At 37.6% G+C, this 21,721-nt stretch overlaps 2 protein-coding genes across 2 annotated transcripts in view; one reads left to right on the top strand and one right to left on the bottom strand.

Annotated features, from left to right (window-relative positions):
* Positions 1–1,756, bottom strand: part of grin3ba (glutamate receptor, ionotropic, N-methyl-D-aspartate 3Ba) — a 38,214-nt gene extending 36,458 nt beyond the window's left edge. The window contains exon 1 of the mRNA XM_043256052.1: positions 910–1,756. Coding sequence (XP_043111987.1) covers positions 910–1,362 — 453 coding nt within the window. The 5' untranslated portion in view covers positions 1,363–1,756. The remainder of the gene's footprint in view (positions 1–909) is intronic.
* Positions 1,757–19,130: 17,374 nt separating this feature from the next.
* Positions 19,131–21,347, top strand: cldn11a (claudin 11a). Its single transcript, XM_043218296.1, has 3 exons — positions 19,131–19,770; positions 20,111–20,275; positions 20,549–21,347. Exons 1-3 carry the CDS (start codon positions 19,545–19,547, stop codon positions 20,803–20,805), a joined length of 648 nt encoding a protein of 215 aa, XP_043074231.1. The 5' UTR covers positions 19,131–19,544; the 3' UTR covers positions 20,806–21,347.
* Positions 21,348–21,721: the final 374 nt, after the last annotated feature.

The raw sequence follows: 21,721 nt of genomic DNA, 5'->3' as shown, positions 1-21,721 counted from the left end.
GAGCCCTAAACAGTGTTAGGATTGTTCCACTGGAATACATCAGGACCTCTGTGTCCGGCCCCTGGACAAAAACACCTGAAATACATGCCACATCTCTAACTCTTACAGACTCGAGCCTCTCTATATGTCCCAGACATGCAATAGGTTTACAGGATAAAAGTATCCGGTTAATAATTTCACATCTGGCTTACGCAAATGACCGAACTGGTATCAACTCTGGTGTCTATCGGTGGGTTCTCAAACTGCTTTGCACAATCACTGCTCAAAATGAGACAGTGCAGACCTACATCAGAGTGAATTACACGTATATGCTGTTTTATATTTTAGAGTTGTTCGATGTTGTTTTATGTAGTTTTCTATAACCGTTCCAAATTCTGTTTGCTGTTTATGTTTACCATTTTAATTCAGAATTTTTAAAAGGAAACAGGCGTGGGAGGTGGCTTGGAAGAAGGCCTAATAATTAATTTGAAATAATCAGAATTCATAAAACCCCACGTTTAAAATGGGTGTTGACAACATTAGACACTCAGTGTAGCTATTTGACATTCATTTACACATTTTAGGAATAAGCTGTAGATTTCTGACAGCCTTATTATGTTTAAGACTAATTATCCAACAATATATTTAAGTTTGACACACACTGTGGAAAAAAAAAAAAAAAAACGCTGAAACAAAACATTTCCCGGTTGTCATGCACTATTTTATGATGCTGATTATGCCTCAATAACAAGAATAACAGCTGAGAAGAGTATACTTGATATAGCTTACCGAATAATAAAAACAACCAGCATAAGGAAAATGCACGCTGACATCGAAAGCAAGACCGACGCCGGAACAGTTTAGTCATGTCTTCCTTAAAATCAAAAGAACGCTTTGGATAAAAGTAAAGAATACGAGTTTGCTGCTTACCTGTGTCTTAAGAGGTTCGCCCTGTTCAATGATGCTGATGAAAGGTATTTCCAAAAACGAGGACATGAACTCCACTTGTACGAGCTCCTCGTGGCTCTGAGGGAAGGCAAGCACCGCCGAGACTCCCTGAACAACGATATCCTGACACACGCACCTGAACATGGACTCCGGGTCTCCATTGAGCGGTTCCCGGGACAATACTTCCAAGCTCAGGTTGTACGGTAAGAAGTTGTTCCCACTTTGCCGGAGGTGGACCAGGGCGCGGTTGAGAGCGCCCTGTATCCTGGACTGCTGGCGGGTCGGCAGGAGCGCACCCAAGCGCACTGTGTGCCCAATGCGTGCCAGAATGTGACAGGGCTGGGGATGCAGATGACAAGGATAAATAAACATCTGGAGCGCGACCTGGAGCCCGACGTGAAGGTATGCCAAGAATCTGGAGAGCAATAAATTCATCCTGCTCCTTTCGCAACTGGATTGAGGTTTCGTCACAAGATGGCATCGCTCTATTCTTGTCCAGTTGTTTTTGTCCTTAATGGTTTTACGCGCACGCGGATAAAGCCTCGGTTAAGATGCAAGTAGCGCAACCATTCCGTCTACTCCAAGTGCTGAAGGCGAGGAGGTGCTGTGCGCGCCGTTGAGGGAGGAGGTGCTGTGCCACTGGAGATCTTCTCAGCATCACCGAGCTCAGAGGGAGGACAGTTGTGGCCACGCCAGGTTTGCTAGAAGATCAGATCGGGAAGAATTAAGCTTTACTGAGTGTCACTTGCGAAACGTTATTAAATGTCTTAAAACCTTCACTTCATTAAATAGGCTAAAAGGGGCACTCTGTATTTTTTGCTTTATAAAAACTGTCACACTTAAGTAAACTAACAGCATTTTGGGGGAAAATGTAATTAAAACGAGCTTACGACTCAAGGCACTTTTACAAATAATAATAATAAAAATAATAAATAAATAAATAATAATCTTTTATTGTAAGTAAAGCGGGTCGCCCCTCTTGGCCGCTGCCATGTTGACATCACGTGATCTGTTGTGTCATGCAATTAAGCAAGTTACTGCTATGTAATAATAGCAAACAGGTCTCATAAAAATATGTACCCCTGTGCACTTTTTGTGCGGCACAGTTTTTACGTGCCTTACTGCACGTTTCACCGCAGTTTCAAAGAGAAATGCCCACTGAGTGACTCTAAAACACTGGTTCAATACGTGAACCCTGGCACATTTGTATTGTTCGTTGTACGTTGATATACTGCAGAATTAAAATATCTGTGGATTATTACTAAAAGTTAATGCTTTATCAAGTTGCAAATATGCCCTACACCAAATCCAACCCTAAAACTACTCAATAGTGTTAACGAACACAAAACTGATATTTTCAACTTCCTTTTACGCAGATTTGAAATGTTTGTTAAATTGTAGTTACACGGGTTCTGAACAGAGCCCCTCGCCTCTCAAGAACATCTCCGTACTCCGTGAGCTATAAAGATTTTACTGCCTCTAGAGTTCATTTATTTTGGAAGTATTTTCGTGTCTTGCTAAAAAGTACACCAAGGTACGTTTACGCCAAAAGGCCAGGTAACAACATAATAATAATAATAATAATACATGTATATTTATATTTTGCCTTCATACTTGCTTTTCACAGTGGATCAAGTACATTGGTCACAGCCTCAGCAAAATGTCATCCATACACCAACATAAACTACCAACAAATTTGAAAGATATTAAGATTAAATTCAAGACAATACAAGAATGTAAAATATACTGATATTAAAACAACATTGCTGTTAGTAAAATGATTTCCTGCATCCAGATGCGAGTATAAAGTCAAAATCCACTTCTATCAGGACAAATACGAGCCGGCTAAATGCAAAGGTAAGGCAAAAACTCCCCGAGAGCAGCTTTAAGTTGAGATAGGTGCAAAATCCTCTACGCTCCAGTGGTCGCCAAGCCAAATATATATCTTTTTACAGTTAATGATTTCAGTGAAGTCTTAAAAAGAGATGAAGAGGTGACTGAGGCAGTAATTGCCTCCTGAATTCAGGCGGTTTGGCGCAGTTCAAGGACAATACCCTATTCATAAATTAATTAAATAATAATTCCATGCAAACACGGATGCTCTGTTGAGAAGAATTAATTTACAGTGGCCTTTGTTTGCTATAGAACACTAATCCAAACATATTAACTTGTCACTCTTTTTGAGAGCAAAACTGAAACACAATGTAATAGATTTTTTTGTTCATCAAAAACGAGAGTTACAATACAATCCTTTGATTTAGACAGACCATTAGTTTTTTTCAATTAATTTTACATTTTAACATTTCAAGAACCCGTTAACAGAGCATTTAAATTTGGTGCTGTAGGCACCGTAGTGCATTTTTTTCACCACTGGTGGTTAATATGTTGCAATAAGCTCATTAAAATATAGTTTTCTCCTTAGTAATTAAACAGAAAATGTATATCTGCCATAAACTTCTCATTACACAATGCTTCCATAACAGGAATGGACTCTATAGAAAACGATGCACATATGCATTCAACTGAGGAAGAAATGAAAACGTGCCCTTTTCACCTGTGATTGAACAGTTGAAAGATGAACAAGCTGCTAGAAGGAAATAGTTAGGTTTAATAACATCATCAGATTATCATACAGATCAAATCCTTTTTTTTTTCTTTCGTGCGACTAGTTCATTTCCCGTCTGACAAGAAACATATTAGCACCGCAATGCGTGAAACTGTTTTTAAGCAATTACTTGTGGAGTTTGAAAAGCTTCGCACCCTCAAATCCATTTGCTAGTAATAATAGCTTGGATGTCAAAGACTAATTGAGGATTAGAGACCACTGACTGAGTAAAAAGCATATGAACCATTTCAAAATTCGGGCAGCATGTCCTTTGTGCAGCAGAAGGCTACTTTTGACAGTTTATACTGCGTGCGCTACAGACATCTCATAAAAATGTCAGTTTACTCTATCTGGCCCATACGGCGGTATGCAGTCTATTTCAGTAACTAATCTATCAGTTAATCTCTTTTCCTGTTCTTAACCACACCCCAGTCGTTTCTTCCTGAACAGCATCACCAAAACCATTTGCGTTTGCGCCTAATGGTCGTGTACTGTTATGTCTGTCTGATGTCTGACACTAACATGCAACTAGTGATGCTTGCTTGATTGTTTTTTCAGCTCCACTGCATGCAAACCCACATTTCAGGATATTTCAGAGATGCAGGTGATTTTGAGGGTAAATCAAAATTTCACAAGACACCTACGCAACTGTCCTGTCCTGACACATGGATCGCTCCACTTGGTTTTTCAGCAGAGGTATGCGATTGTCTTTTACTCACCTTCAAACTGACTCGAGCGGTGAGAATAAATATTCACATACGTCCTTCCAGACGGCTCGTATCACTGGACCCTCCCAGTAGTCAATTGTATTCGACTTGATTTAATATATAAATTAATGGATTACACTTTAATCAGAAAACCAATTAAAACAAACGTTTATCTAGGAGGGATTACACCCACCTTATTTAACACATGCGAGCGCCCATATAGATAATCCTCCTCAGTCTCTCCCTATGACTTCACTCTCTTATTGTGACATACGCATACATTAGACATTCCTGCGTTTACGATGCAACAGTTGAGTCAATGAGTTCTGAAATTGAATTTTGAGAGGTACCTCAGAAAAAGCCTCTGAGCAGAAGCTCTGCAATTACAGCATGGATAAATGTAGCATCGGTGCTGTTTCTGTCTAACCGCATGTCGCAGCACTCCATAATCTCCCATAATGCTCTATAGGACGCGTACAGGAGAGCGATGCTTTTAAATATCATTCTGCGACATCTGCATTCTCGGCACATCCTACGTGACTAATTTCAACACAATCTTTTGTGTCCGCCTGACAGTTCAGCCGCACACCGGATGCCGTGAACCATCAGGACACGCAGCTTGAGAGGAAAGGAGCTAAAATGGATAATTCTATTAAAATCTGAAGTGCTATGTACTCATATATTATAAGAGAATTTGCTAGGGGCGAAGCGGTTGATTTTCCTTACTGTGCTAAAAAGATGATGTTCTTGCTTGGCACAGTCTTTCAACTCAAACCAATGACTTTGTGAAAACGGGAACATCATAAACCTTCTCCCTTCCCTGACTTGTGTGTGAGATGAAGAGTAATTTGGACTTCAAATTAGGGTCGGCGTGCATAAATAGCGAGCACAGCGGGAGGGTATCTATATAAAACCTCATTTCATTTGGTCAAACACTCTATAACCCCTCTCCGTTTTATCAGACCGAGCAAACATGGCTCTGATAAAAACTAATGAGTTTCATGCGGTTAATTAACTTAACTTCATATTATTAAGGTGTAAAGCACTGTGACTGCACATTTGCTAGAGCATAAGAAGTTGAAAGAGTTTGTGAAAACTCAACATACCATTTAGTAGTGCACTTTTTGGAAATAGCGAATATAAAATGAACAGAGAAGCACTGCAGATCAAACTTTGGTTTAATATGGAAAATGTCTCGTCCCCGGCTGAAACACAAAGTTGTGTTCTGTGCGTTAAAGTTTAATGAAGGCCATGGTTCTGTATTTCAAGGAATATTTCCCTACATGCACTATGTAAATACATACATCTCACCCTGCCGCTGGGCAGGCTAGTATTGCTGAGCTGAATTTATTTTTGCCATGGTTCAGACATACTTATCAGATCCACAAAACCCTCACTGCCTGTGTATATTTATATATATGTGTGTGTGTGTGTAGACTATGTGCATGTCACAGTTTATAGCCACCATCATTTGAAATAACCTGCTCGCTTCCCTTCTTTTTCCCTGTAAGGGTGCAGGGAGCTGGAGGTTTGATTTAGTTACATGTACCAAAAGCCTGCTTTACCCTTTGGATGATAAGTGAATCATCAAAGGGATACTATTTAGTCGCGTTTAAAAGCACTGTGCACTCATCATTTGTTGATTGTGTTTGTTTGAATCTCAATCCAAGTCTTGGTTTGGCAGGTCACTGCTGTTTGTGTTTATACATTTTTTAATTATGAGGAAGTTATACAGTTAATGGAGTCATTAACTCGGTTCCAAAACCCAGTGCTCCTAAAGGAGATGCCTATTTGTAAAGAACAGTGTCCCTCCACACCGGAAACACAGTTCACAACTGTTTTTCTAAGCTAAGAAAGGCAGTTCTGTCAGCATAAAAATATATAGCACACACAAACTGTAGATTTTACAGTTGATCACATGGAACTGAATACTGGAGTAACGGCTGCTAAAATTTGGTTTCGTCATCACAAATTATATATTTTTAAATTGAGTTTATATTTGATGAAACAAATTCAGGTGAGAGTTCTAAATTAAATTCTGACCAACCCCAAACATTTGAACAATACATTTCTATACACATAAGCCTTCTGAAGCAATACAAAAGCATTTCAGACAGACTGAAATTCTGTAACTAATGTATTTGACTAAAGTAGAACAATTCATGAACAAATCATGGGTTCAAACTGAAATATTTTTTATGATTCTTAAAACCAAAGGATAGCAGGAAAGTATTTTTAAAACCGAAAAAGTATCTCTAGTTCATCAGAGTGGTTTCCTTTGGAAAGGTTTTCTTCACTACATTCTCCAAGCATAATTTCTTACATTTTACTGCGCTACATTTCATTAGTAAAAGTTAGGGTTACATTTTTAAAAACATTAAAAATGTATGTAAAGCTTTTCTTGCAAGTATTGGGTGCTGAACAAACTGAAAATCCATTCACATCAGGTGAGCTTCTAGCCACTGAGACACGAAAACTCAGTAAGTCAAAAACTGATGCAGTGCAATTTGGGAATTCAGACTAGTTTTATGCATTAAAACTAGTTTAAGAAGATAAAAATGTAGTATATCTAGTATATCTTTGAATCGCTTTTACCCGAGTAAAAGAAAGAAATACATTTATTTACTAATTAAGTATTAAATTAATGTTTAATATGAAATGTAGTGCCGTTAAAAGTACAATAATTTGCTTTGGAATGTTGTGAAGTAAAGTTCTTAAAGAAAAACACTGATCACATGCTGACACTTGAAAAGTACTTTTGCAAAGTAAAAATACCGTTCGCCTCTGCATAAAACAAGACTGAATTCTGATTCGTTCACAAATTGCACTGCTTTAGTTCACCTCTCTCGGTGGATAGAGGCTCACCTGATGTAAAAGGATTTTCAGTTTGTTCAGCGCCCAAGAAAAGCTTTACATACCACATAGCCAAATTTATGATTTTTTAAAACGATGCTTTTGCACGTTCTTCATTACAGTTTTATGCTGCTTTTGAGCAGTCATTTTTAATTGCTCGGAAAAGAACAACCAATGCATTATTCAAAATGTATCGTGTTTTGCATCCTCCGAGAAAGCCATATGGGTTTTGAAACTACACAATGGTGAATAAATGATGACCGGTTCTTCATTTTTGTGGCGGTCTACGCCTTTAAAACCATGTTCCTCGTTGACGCATATCCGAGAGGCTGCCCTTTGGATGAGAGGTAATTGAGGTCGGTGGTAGTGTGCGTGAAAACAGAAGCTCCGCTGCACATGAATCTTGGAATTTCGTTGAACCTTCTCAGTCTTATCATCCTCCTCCTCTCTAATAGGGCATTCCTCAGTGATCTCATCAAACCAAGAAGCAAAGTATATGTACCTTTTGAGATGATTAGCCCGCCAAGCATTTCATTAACCCTACCTAAGTGATTAAAAGGGGCAGATCCATTGATCCCCTTTGTGGTTCATGCATTATTACTTGGAGACCGTCTTCGTGTAACATCTCTGATTTCCCTGCCCTTCGTATGATGATTTGCAGGCAGTGACCTTTCGCAGATTTGGAGGTGTTGAGAACAGCCAGAGTGTTCATGCAGAACGCTGGCACGAGACGAGAGAGACGCCAGAGTCTAGTCATGCCTGCTGCTCTGCTTACCCGACCTTTCCTGTACCCCCATCTCGCGCACTTGGCTCTTGTGAGATCACAGAGAGGTGAGGTGCCTCTTTCTAATAAATCGCAGAGAGGTAAAAAAGAATCTGCTCCGTGCAGCATTATGCAGCCTTATGCAAGCACAAACCAAAAGCAGAACAATAATGTGCTTTGACAGAGCTTGACATAAGCCTTTTTCATAGAGTACTGAAAAGCTAATGAGTGGTATAAGAGCACTGAAAGAGCCCGTAATAATGGATGCTGTCTGCTTTAATGCTTTTCAGGTGCGTTCGGCGTCTAGCTTTCACAGAGAGGCTGGAGTCTTGCCGGCAATATAAAGAAAGCCAGAGAGCTATAGATTTTATGACAAGCATCAGTCTTCCAGTCCTGAATTATAGTGGAACCGGAAAGCTTCAATACTTTGGAAATATTTTCAAATGTTCATCTTATATATGCTTTTTCACTGAGGCTAAGAACATGCTGAATCCCAGAGGAACGTGTTGATTGTTTCTTTCCATACATGATTGCTTCAGATACATATATTGAGCTTTGAAGGAAAAAAAAAAAAAAAAACTCAACAGACTGTTAAAAAGTACAACATAACCGTGTATCCTCTATTAATATAATTATATAAATACAGGTAAATCAATTATCATTTTTAAATATGCAAGTGTCAGGATTATTATAGTAATCTAAAAGTAAAACCATAAATATATTTTTTTAGTTCTTGAAGTAAAATAACCTTCATCTGAAGTAAAATACTTTAAGGCAACACAAAGTTTAAATAAAAATGTTAGAAAACTTTATATATGTAATTTGTTAAAAATATAATTTAATAAAATTTGAAAACATTATTAAAATGTTAATTTAAATATTAATCAAATAATAGCATTTTAGCCATACTAAAATAACACTAAATCGTTGTCTAAAATATGACAGTTTAAAATGATGATTATTGTATGTGTATATATGTATGTGTATATATGTATATATATATATATATATATATATATATATATATATATATATATATATATATATATATATATATATATATATATATATATATAACCTTATTGTTTTAACCAATAATGAAAGTTATTATTATGTAAACTATCCAAAATTATGTGTTTAAAATTTCGTGAAACCGAATGGACTTCTCCACAATATTTATTTCAAAGTATGAATCAAGCATTGCCATCTCATCCTTTTAGGTCAGCAAATTTAATAAACTTGGACTGCTACAGCTGATTACATTTCTTATTAATGATGATCAAGCGCCGGATACATCACAAGGCTGGTATATCTGCCTCCGTAACGCTCCATCTTGATTTTATTCCCCCACTAATGCTTTCTGAAATCAAATTAGGAACAACCTGATTAATCTCACCCATTATTTCTGTTTCATAATTTCATGTACTTGGAAAAAAAAAAAAAAAACTGGAGTTGTCCCAAGAACGCTGCTTTATGATTGAAAGTACAAAAATAAAAAAAACAGTTTTGGTAAAGTATTTCAGGAGTCTGAAGAATTAAATGAGTAAAACGTGGTCACAGAGCCAAGCTGAATGAAAGAATGAATGCTTTATTTCAGTCTGAACCTCTGCCAAAAATGTTCCAAATGAACAGATTCACCAAATTACCAAAGTAATTTTAATAATGGATTCTGTTCCAAAGACGGATCAATCATGTGTTTTGCAGCATCCACTTTTTATGACGGCACTAGACTGGAAGTAGGGCTCATAAAGATTGTGTTTGATCTGCGTCGAGTCATTTTTAACACATAAACATCTTAAGAGCCTATCACTCCTCTTTCTCTACGCAGAGACCAGAGCAAGAACTCTGCAGACAGCATTTGGCTGTTTTTCTATTGCTCCTCTACTCCCCAAAGCCTAAGTTCAAGTAGCACATTAAAAAGTCCTTCAAATTTTCACGAGTCAAAAGTTTCTGCAGATTTCGCTGCCCCAAGATGTTCCATTTGTCCCTTACATCCTTAAATATCATCACTCGCTGTACTGGATCACTAAATCATCTGAACTGCCTACTCATCCAAAAGGAAATTCAAATGACTTGAATCGGGCCGGTGAATCACTTCTCCAGAGAGAGCAGTCACGGCCAAGTCTGACATCATAGCCAAGCTTAACTGAAAGCTTGGAATCAGAAACATCATGAACTTGGCAAAAAATAAAAGGAACTGGCCTCTGTGACCTTCTAACCTGACCTTTCAGAAGCAAGATCAACAGAACAGAAATTGTGTCTCGTATACGTAAGCTCATACATAAATCATTTTTCTCATTTTTGTCATCCTCATATTGTTCCAAACCTTGGCTTTTTATTTTCAATTACAGTAAATGGGTACTGGGGCTTTCAAAATTCATAAAGGATGCAAAAACACACCATTCATCGCGCAGTAGCTGCATGGAAGAAGCAACCAGAATGTTTTTCAAAACACTTTAATCTCCTTTAGTGTTAAGGTCTTTGCACGAAAAGTCTGAAACTCTCACGCAAGAGATTCGCACGTTAAAAAAAATATGACCTCACGTTGTGTGAATCACATTTACATATTCTTCTACCTTATACTGTACAGTGCTTTGATGCAACCTGTGTTGATAAAAGCGCTATATAAATAAAAATGATTGATTAAAATGATTGATTTACACACTGCATCTGAAAACTTTCTCTGTCATAAAAAAAATATTGATCAGGTTCAATTTTCAGCTTTTTCGCATTTGTAGCAAGCATTTTGACAGGAAAAGATGACAAATATGAAAAAACTTAAAAAAAAACAAAAAACCCAGCACATTAAAATCTGGGACTTGATGTGCAAAAACCTTTACACTGAAGAAAATCAAATATATTTATATTGTCAAAAATGCACTACTGTTAACAAGTCTGTGTTCTACAGATTATTTGATAAGGCTAAAAATAAAAGGCAAAATATTAAAAATAAATAGTAAAAACGCTGATAAAACATTGAGCAGTTGAGATTGGACGTTTAAAATATATTACATGTGTTTATTTACCATTACGTGAATTATGACAATGTTCAATTTTAAGTTAAATATTCCTGTAATGAAGGACTGTACTGTAGAGGTACTTGAATGACAGTGGAGTAAAATTTCATGGAACAGGATTTATGTGCGGTATACAAGTGCACAGGTTACAAGCATGCACACACTTCCTAAGATAAGCACCTTAAAGTATACGAATAAATTTTCAATGTTCCCTTTGATGTCACTGTATCTTTGGGGTAAACGTTGTTTGCATACCTCAGCAGGGTTGTTTCAGTAGGGCTTCTTAACATGCAGCGGCTTTTTTCCAAGCTCCGTGTTTGTTATGCTTGGCATTGCCCGCACCACGCCACAGTCTCCCAATCCTTTGGTGATTAGGCTGTTGATATCAGCTGCTTAATGACTTCCTGCATTTGTGTGGGACCTGAGAGGTGTAGATTTAAGCTTCTGACAGTGGTGAGGGATGGATGAAGAGATGGAGAAGAGCAATTCTTCAGCTGTGTGCTGCGTCAGGGGGATTGCACCGCCAAGGACGGTCAAATGCACACTGGCGATACGAAAGCCTTGATTTATAATGTCAAACTTACAATGTAAATTCAGAGGTTTGGTAACCTTTTTAATGGGTCTGGCTCATTAATGTCTTTAAAAAGAAGATTCACTTTATAGAAAATTAATCTTGGGGGATAAATAGAAATACTTTATGATCCCAGAGGAGAAGTTCACTTTTCTAGAGAGATAAACCACTGAAATGCACGTAAGCAATCGATGACCATAAAACCTTACTCCTTAAAAGGTGCTGTGTGTACGTTTTTGACTATGGTATGTTTATATAGCTGTTTCTCGCTCTAAAAAAAATTTATATTAGTCAGTAATATATATATTAGCCAATGTGTGTTTTGTAGATTAAGGGCTGGAATTACAGCACCCATTTCAACAGCTAGCTGGCAGTATTATATACTGAACCTTTTAGGATCCTGCCCACTTCCAGTTGATGGAAAACACAGCATATTGCTGTCAAGGAATCATGTTATGTTTACATAGCCGTTTCTCTAAAACTCTGAAAAGTGCATTCATTTTAACAGCTAACTGTCCATCATATATCTTATATATACACAAGATATATGTACTGAACGCATGGGAAGAGCGACCAAAAGATTCTTCAAAATGTTTATTTTATGTTGCATGCATCAAAACATTCTTCATATGTTTTAAGATGGGTAAGATTTTGTCAATGATTTTCAAAGAAAACCCTCACGCTTATCAAGGCTGCATTTTTCTGATTTCAAAAAATTCAATGTTCTGAAACTATTTTGAATTTTAATATAATGCAATTTATTTCTGTGATCGCAAAGCTGAATTTCAAGAGCCATTAATCCCGTTTTTAGTGCCACGTGGTGCTTCAGAAATCATTCCAATGTGTTAATTTGCTAAAGAAACCATTCTTACTTTTATCAGTCGTAATCAACATTGCTGCTGCTTAATGTTTTTTGCTGAAGATATGATTTGTTGTTTTGCAGGATGCGTTGACAGCAGGAGTTCTAAAACAACTAATTTTCCGCACGGTATTTTTATAACGCTTTTAAAAAAATAATTGTAATAGTTTGTTTCCTGTAGCATTCTGAGGGGTCTCAAACAGTAAAACTGACACAGAAAACAAATATTTCCAATTATTTTATATTTTCAGAAAGTGTGCATTTACCCAAGTTGGAATATTGTTTTTTAACAAATCTCAATACACTCCTAATGAACTCTCTACGCAGAAAACAGAATGTGCCATTTCGATGTGTATTCTGAATTGTTTTTCATTTCAAGAACATATTGTTTCCTTTTGTGTACTTATTACAATACCCACTTGCATTACAAGTGAAACAATTGTTATCAGCAGAGAAAAATGTACACATGTTGGTTGAGTTTTCAGGCAACACAAGTTAATTAATAATACAGAGCAGCAGCGGAAGGAGGCAGGCAGCGTAATTTGAGTTTAATCTCTATGTGAGGAAATGACATTCAGAGTTATTCTTACCTCACCGTTTCCATCCGCCTTCGACAGGAAGCTCAGAACTTACTGATATTAAGTCTTTCTCTTCTAAATGACTTAAAGCATTGTGTTAAAATGATCAAATATTGATGGATCATATTAAAACAGGTGCGTTGCTAAAATAATAAGTCTCTTAATAACCCTTCGGGTTACAGGAAACCAAAAGAGGAACTCCTTAAGAGCAACGCAGACGTCAGAGCGCCATGAAAGATTTTCCAGACGGTTTGATATGCTTGAGGAAAGATGTAACTTTTTTTTTTTTTGATCCGAGAATAACTTTAGTGTTGACAAGCGGGTAATGGTTTTAGGTTTGACTATGACAAAATGAAGTCACATCATGCTTTCATATTGTGCCAGAGGCTTTGGTTCTTCCCTCAGCTTCGTACGAGTTACCAAAGCAAGGATTACTGTCTCAGTTGTTGACAGTAAAATATTTCAACCAGACTTACTGTATTGTCGAGTGCGGATACAAACCTGATACTAGGAAGCTATCGCTGAAAACCCGATGCAATTGTTTCGTGCCTGTCAAAGTGAACAGAGGACCCAACCTGCGCTGTAGGATCTTCCCAGATTACTATGTCACTGCAAAAGATGAGAGAACAATGAATTGCAAATAAAACATTTTCCCACAAATAAAAAACGGTGACAATTTGCTTATCCACTCCCTGCTGGCAGAGATGTATAAACAGACATCTGGATGTTAAGCAGAAGAGGATATAGGCCCGGGAATAACGGTTTAGTTATCCGTGGCATATCCACAGCGGTTTGTTGTCTTGTGCGCTGAGCAAAACAAATCGCTGCATAATATGCAGCGGAGGATGGCAGCGGTAAATCTGAGGCTTGCAGAGAATGATGAACACACAGACCAGAGCGCACAGACTCAGAGAAAGTGCATCCTGGGGTTCTCTCTCTCTAAACGCCCACTGTGCCCCCCATTAGCAATGAATTGTAGTTAGTGTTCATTAGGGCACAGATGCCTCTCTGCGGGCTGCTGGGAGCCGCTGGTCCTGCTCATTGATCACGATGAGTTTGAGAGTTGCTACCTCCAGTCCTGCCCTCTGCCTACTGTGAGCTGTGAACGTGACTCTGGGAAAATCAATCGTTCAAATTATTTCTTTACTAACCCTGAGCAGGTAGGGTAAACGTAAACGGTAAAATGTGAAAATAACGGTTTGTTTAAGAACAGACTGAAAGCAGAATTCTTTGCGAAAGATTGTCGGCAGTCTTAAAGTTCACTGGTCGAAACATTGCGCCGTTATTTTTAAAACTTTACTTTCAGTTTGCAGACATTATTGTTTCTTTGTTTATTAGTAGTTACGACATCTAACATCTTAAGCCTTTTAACTACAACCAACTAAGTCAACCAACTGAGTTGACTAGTTAACTAGCTAGTGGCAACAAGCTAGGCTACCTAGTTAGCTTATCTACCTTGTTGAGAAAAGAAAACAGCATATGCTAGTTATGTTTTTGCAGCTTTAATGCTGGGTTGAGATGGTTTACGCTGGTCATGTGCTGGCCCAGCAAAGGACAAGCATAAACTAGCTTAAAGCAAAACATGCCCAACCAGCATAGAAACACAAAAATGTGAACTGCGTTTATAGATTTGAGTTTAAAAATTGAGTTCATAAATAAATAAGTCATGAATTCTAATTGCTACTGACAATAAACAACAGTAAAAAAATTAAGTAGCATAGTAACTTACTTTTTATACCCATCAGTTAAATCCTCTTCCCACTCTGACGATCCTCTCGTGGTTTTGCTCAATTTGATTTAGAAACAAATAAATTCATTGATTCTCCTAAGTTGTTGAAACAGGAACTGCTGCTATCAGATCAGTCTTTGGTAGGCTACAATATGGCATCTTTCAGTGCGATTTATGCACCGATTCAGGCCCATTTACAATAGTGCGTTTTTGTTTGTTTTAGTAGGAACTGATCCTCGTTTACACTGACGGAGTTTGCGAGCTAAAATGGAGTCTGCGGCGTTTTCAAGGTCTCCGTTGGAAAACACCGGAGTAGTGCAAATCATAGGCGTAATAGTAGCAAAAGTGCATTTTCAAACGTAAACGCACTAACGTTTGCGTAGCAAAATAAAAGTTTTCAAAGAAATAAAAGTTTTTAAATAAATCTCTCGTTAACCATAACTCTTCTGCGACAATGTCGGTGAAGTCTCGAAAACAGCATCAGTTTAATTTGAGAATGAATCATTGAATCGAATGAATTTGTGAATCACTTATATGAGATACTGCGTCGACCTGGATCAGTTAAAAAAATTCGCAATAGACCTGCGACCAATCGGTTCATTGGATCGTTGGTGACTAGAAAACTGCAAATGGATCAGTTCAAATAAGTCCAATTCGCGAATCAATTGTTATTTTTGAATTCCAAAATAAAGGCAGAATTAGTAGTTAGTATTTAAAATATTGTTATTTAAATGCTTTGAGATGCTAAAAGCTTACAGATAATAAAAAAATAATAATTAGCCCACTGAAAAAAAATCCATCACTGTTGCATATACGCAGAACCTGATTTTGCGGAGCTGACAAACAGCAGAGCTGGATCAAACACCGAGCTGGATCTCTGAATCTGTCAAATATATCACAATTTATATTATATCATGAAATGCACTGCAAAAAGAAAATGCTTTTCTAGCTTAGAGTTTCCAGCCAAAATATCTAGAAATTCTTAAATCAAGAAGGATTTTCTAGACAAGTAAAAAATAGTTTTTAAGTCAAAAAAATAATCAGCCAATGGAGTCTGTTTAAAATTAATATTTTTCTTAAACCAATGGCAGGTATTTGGCTTGCTCTAAGCAAAAAATCACTTAATTTTGACTTTGATTTTTTTTTTTTTCTGAAAACAAGACTATAATTTTTACTTATAAACCCTTTCATCATTTATATATTGACTGGAAAAGAGACAAAAAAAAATCTAGCATTTTTTTTACAGTATACATTCATATCAGTTAATAATGTATACATTTATAGTTCCAAGAACCAGTTCATAATTTTAGTGTAGTTTAGATTTATAATCAGTGTTTGGTGCTTGTACAATAGCATCATTAAATCTGATTTTAGGAATTACTTACGGGGAAAGTTAGGTTTAGGTGTAGAGATATGGTCAAGACAAAATTTGGGGATTAAAATGTTGTTCCAAGCACGAAAATCTCAGCAAACTCAGGACATGCTTGCATGCACTAACCTATATGTGGCAAACACGCATTTTGCGTTAAAGAGTATAATAACCTTCAGCTAGAAGGAAGGAGGAAGGACACAATAAGCAAATGTCCCATCACTAGAGAATATATTTGAATATAATGAGAGACAGTGCATGAAATTACACATTTATTTATAGGATGACTCCTAGTGTCTAAATGCCATTTCGTTTGAATAGAGCCTAAACTAATGTGCTCTACCCATAATATAAGATGAATTGCCAGAAGCGTAGCATAGATCAACGTTATGTGCGATGCTGATTGTTTAATAAATCTCCTCAACGACTGGTTATGCTGCTTTTGATATTGACGCGTTATGGTTGACATTTTCTGGTGCACTCACGCTTAGATACTCCTGATGAAGATGGCGAACTCTATCATTGAACGCTGCATCAGCGTTAAAAACCATGCGAGTGTCAAGTCAATAACAGTGGTTTTGATGGTCCCAAAATCAATCACTGCAGTGCCAGTGAAGACCGGTGTCTGTATCTGCCTGAGGAATATTCACAAGCTGTTACCGGTGTCTCTCATCTGCTCACAACAGAGCTGCTGCCTATATATTAGGACTGATATGAGGGCTGTAATTCAGTGATAGAGATAAAAGCCTCAATGATTTGATCACATGTCTCCTCCTTAGGTGATATAAAGATGTCCGGGTCCGCCCGCAAAGGTGCTTACACAGCACAAGTCAGTTACGCAATACATTTTGATCATCATCTTGCACTGTCAGGCCGACGTCAAAGCACATTTCATTAGCTTAATTTTCATGTTCCAATGCTGCCATGTTCCTTAAGCAAATGATGAATTGCCCGAGATCTTGGTGAGGCGGTTTTATACAGCCCCCCCCCGAGGATCGAGTGAATGACTGATATAGAGGAACAAGGGCGTTTCTGACAGCTTATTACATCCACAAGCAGGGGTCTAATAAGGTAAACAAAAGAAGACCCGCATTTTCAATGAAATGCGGGAAATACCAGATGTTATCCACTTAATTCATTCCTGATTAGACGACGAGTGGGAAGACTTTTGAAACTAATGTAAAACTGCTATTGTTATTCAGGTTATGGATTGTCTCCACAACAATGAGGCAGAGCTGCAAGGAATGAAGCATAAGCTAAAGATTAGATTAGAACATGCTCAGAATATTTGAAAAAGATTAACACGAACACGCAGAGGTCAAGGTCTGCCTGTCATTCAAGCTTGCCGTAAATATACATAAGTCTATTTTATGCAGCTTTATTTATTTGTTTGTACAGCTATGTAAGGAGTCGTTTACTAAGAGCTGTTGAATTATTATTATTATTATTCCATTTTTGTCACACCTAAAGACATTGTTCAGATGTTTTGTTTCTTGTGCGTAATCTCATCCAAAGCTTCTGTCTTGAGGCATTAATACGCTTGGGGGAAAGGGTTCAAAGGGTTCAAAACAATGTCTACACACTATGATTTAAATAGTAAAATGAAACAAAATAAATAGGCACGTCATTTTATCATGTTGATTGTTGTATTTATTTGATAGTGTCTTTGTCTGTCTTTCTGTAGGCTTTAATGAAAGATATTTTTATAAATATATAATAAATAATACAAATTCATCTTCAGCTGTGTGTTTCCTTAAAAATAACTCTAGACAGAACTTGTGTCACCAATATATAATATATTATAGAAATATTTTCATGCACAGCCTTTATGTCACACTTTTTATTGACTAATAACTAGATAACCTGGTAAATTTCGAAAAGGTAAATAAAAATACTGTCTCCAGATATCCTTGGTGTTTGAAGTCAAACGAGTCCCTCTAGTGGATGAAAAGAGACTAATTTCTCACTTTCAGCTTTAAGCAGAGCAGACATGGTCTACCTGATTGGAAAAATGTATTATTTGATGTTGGTTGATTGTTATGCAGAATTTATAATTGATTACCGCATTCTCGACAAAGAAGAAACCCCAAGAGAATGCACCGCACATTCAGGAAACAATTTGTCCAGCAACCCTAGTGTATATTTAGAAGCAGATACAGATCAAACATACACTTCAAAGACCTGCATCATCTTTTCTTTAACAAAAGCCCTCAGGCTTCAGAAAAACAAATTAAATCTAGGGTGGTTCTACAACGGGGAGACTATTCTTTTTGCTGCAACCAAAACACTAAAGGCATACATAACATAGCATGAATAACTCTGTTCTTTTATATTTATGTGCAGCTTTCAACACCGTCAGCGTCCACGCTGGCAGTGATATCTAAATCAGACCTTTGTTTGTAGTCTTGGAAAAGAGGTCCTACTGAGGACTGTGGCCCTCGACCACCCGCATGCTTAATCACTGCTACGGTACTTCAAGGATCAGCCCTTAGACCCTATTTTTTGACCATCTACATCAGATCACACAGAAAACTCATCCATTCCCAATGAAACGCTGCTGATATCTCTATATCCAATTCCCCCTACTGTTTCTTCATCTGCAATCTCAGACAGGATCGCCACATGCCTCTGTGATTTATTAGCCTGGATGATTAATTCAAGACTGAGCACTGATTCCCTCTAGCCGGGATGTCCTCTATATCCATCATACGTAGGTCACACAGTCGATGCACGTATGTTTCAGAGCTCATCTTCAGTGACCACATTACGATGACTAGAAATAATTCAATATTCATTTTAGATGCACACATATTTGTTGCCTCAGTGTATCAATCAGTGCGCACCTTTTAAAAGTCTGTTTTTATGGATTGTTATTATATTATACATTATTAGGATTTTAAAAAAATACATTTAATTGTATTTATTATGTATTTTCTTTCTTTTTTAAATACATAAAAAATAATGTTATAATGTCATCCTCAAGTATTAGAAAAAATAAATTCACAAACGATCCACACGTGCAAGAAATCAGCCACCAGAGGGCAGCATCTATCACAAATCCAGCAATGACACGATAAAGTCAGAGGCGCTGCACTGTTATCAAAGCCACTAATATAACTCTTTACAGCACTCAGCATATCGACAAGTCATTCGTAAAGCGTGATTTGTCAGTTTTGTTCTATATACTTGTCCTTTAGTATTGCATTACAGGCTACAAACATTACAGGGGAAAAGGAAGAGAGTGAAAAATAAAGATAAGGTGTAACGTTGGGAAGTGTCTGTTCTCGCGTGATTGGCTGACAGTTCTTTTGTGTCTGTACTTCCACTATAAAAGCTCGGCTAACGTTTTCTCTCACATTGTATGAGCTTGGAATACCGCGCAACGTAAGGATCTACAAAATCAACATGCTTTTTACGCCATGGATTAACATACCTGGATATTGCTACCTATAATTTTTTTTTGCCAAGTAACCTGTCTGGTTTTAGTTCTTCTGATTATCAGCTACTTTAAAGAATACTTTTTTTCTCCCCGACTGTTGGACTCGTTTTTGCGCACACTGTACACTATGGCAAACACTTGCTTGCAGTTCACGGGTTTTGTGATGAGCTTTCTCGGTTGGATCGGACTTATCATCGCCACTGCCACTAATGAATGGGTAGCCACTTGTAAATATAACATGAACACCTGTAAGAAGATGGATGAGCTGGAGGCCAAAGGTTTGTGGGCGAACTGTGTGATCTCTACTGCGCTGTATCACTGCAGCACACTCACGCAGATCCTCGAGCTGCCAGGTACGCATTAAATAGTAAAGCGTTAAACTATTTTATTTATTTATTTTTGGGGTTAAAGGTGAAAACCATTACAAAATAATGTTTCAATATTTAATACATGAGCGTAACAAAAATGATTTAGTTTATAAGGTAAAGTAACATCACATGAAATAAGTAAACCTTCATGTTTAAATGTTTTTAAATTATTTTAATAACTACAGCATCTTTACATAAACTATTTTTGTGTGAATGTGTATATATCTCACATATGTAAATGCAGTTAATTAATCTAGAATGTATTTAACTGAATTGTTTTAGTATTACGAAATCGAGAATGAAATGTCTTTTTTTTCTTCCTCAGCGTATATCCAGACGTCTCGAGCTTTAATGGTCACGGCATCGATTCTCGGGTTGCCTGCTGTCGCGCTCGTGCTCATGTCCATGTCCTGTATTAACCTCGGAAGTGAACCAGAAAGCGCCAAGAACAAGCGATCGGTGCTCGGAGGAACCATAATACTGCTGACTGGTAAGTTAATACTTGTGTTAAGGTCAGAAAAAGTACAATTACATACCATTACCACGGCACTTGGTAATCTTTAGCGAAGATGTTCGCTAAATAGGTAGAAAACGTCTCATTTCTGTAATAATGAGACTCCGAGGACAATTTGTATTAGTGTCTGTTGAGCTGTTTAACCCTTCTAATGTGTCTTTCTCTCGCTTACATTAATGTCATAATGCAACATGATACAAAAAAAGCAAAAATGTTATGTTTTTTTAAAAAGTGCCTTGTCCTTCCCAGCTTTTTGCGGCGTCGTCTCCACCGTGTGGTTTCCCATCGGGGCCCACCACGAGAGGGGCTTGATGTCCTTCGGCTTCTCCCTGTATTCGGGCTGGGTGGGCACTGCACTTTGTTTGCTGGGAGGCTGTATGATCACCTGCTGTTCAGTGGACACCCCCGCTACATACACTGACAACAACCGATTCTACTACTCCAAACAGGGCCCGGCTCATTCCGGCCCCACCTCCACTAACCACGCCAAAAGTGCTCACGTCTGAGCTTCGGGATTGCTGCTCAGATCTGATTTCTACTCTGTTTCTGCTCTCTCTCTTTTTCCACTGTTTCTTGTTTCAGCAATGTCTCTATCTGCAGTGGCGGCTCTTTGGATAGTCATCGTTCGGCTGCGCTCTGACCTTTTGACACGGCAGCGGGGTTAGTCACCCAAAGGTTACATAATGAAGGACAGTTACTGTTGAAGGACCTGCAATGAAGGATTCAGTGTTTAAAGGGTCTTCTACTGATTCTGCTCAGTACAATGTGCCATTTCAAGTCCTATTTTTGTAGCGAGAAATGAGTTTTTGCATTTTTATATGAATACTAACAGTATTGCCAGTGTTGTTTTTATTCTAAATCTTTCAGTTTATTTCAGTCTGTTTGTACAGCTATATTTTCAATTTGGTTCATTTCGGAATAGCCGCCCAAACAAAACTGCACCAAAATTGGACCAAAGCAGTGATTATTTAGCAATACTATTTATTGTAATACTTGTATGCAGTTTTTATTAAATTTGTTGTAATAAACAATGCTGTTCATGTGAAAATGCCTGTGTTTTTTAATTATAGGTGATATGTCATTTTTATAAATAAACCCTCTGTGCTGGGAAACTGAACGGCTCTCGGTAGGACCGTATGCTGTTGAGAATGCAGCATCTGCTGTCAGATGCCTAGGCAGGTGTAGTGCATCATCATTAAACCTCTCATTCATTCCCACTAAAAGCACTCAAGAAGCACATACAGTTCAGGCACCCAAGACATGTACGCATATCGATTTCTCTAACTCCAATGAGAAACTTGGCCCATTACGACCAATGGGCAACTCAATGACTGGCAGACAGCGCTGATTAAAGGTTAACGGTCACATTTGGCCATAAAGGAAGATTTATGCTCGGGTTGCGAAGAGTCTCCGTCTTTGTTC

This window comes from Puntigrus tetrazona, chromosome 2 (assembly GCF_018831695.1).
Source record: "Puntigrus tetrazona isolate hp1 chromosome 2, ASM1883169v1, whole genome shotgun sequence".
Lineage (NCBI taxonomy): Eukaryota > Metazoa > Chordata > Actinopteri > Cypriniformes > Cyprinidae > Puntigrus > Puntigrus tetrazona.
The sequence above is the reverse complement of the archived record's forward strand: the minus strand, read 5'-3'. Positions and strand labels throughout refer to the sequence as shown.

Excerpts from the sequence above, each read along its gene's own strand:
- cldn11a (XM_043218296.1), top strand. The coding sequence starts at position 19,545 with ATGGCAAACACTTGCTTGCAGTTCACGGGTTTTGTGATGAGCTTTCTC. Across the intron at positions 19,771-20,110 it reads GCAGATCCTCGAGCTGCCAG|CGTATATCCAGACGTCTCGA; the intron begins GTACGCATTAAA and ends TTTCTTCCTCAG. Across the intron at positions 20,276-20,548 it reads AACCATAATACTGCTGACTG|CTTTTTGCGGCGTCGTCTCC; the intron begins GTAAGTTAATAC and ends TGTCCTTCCCAG.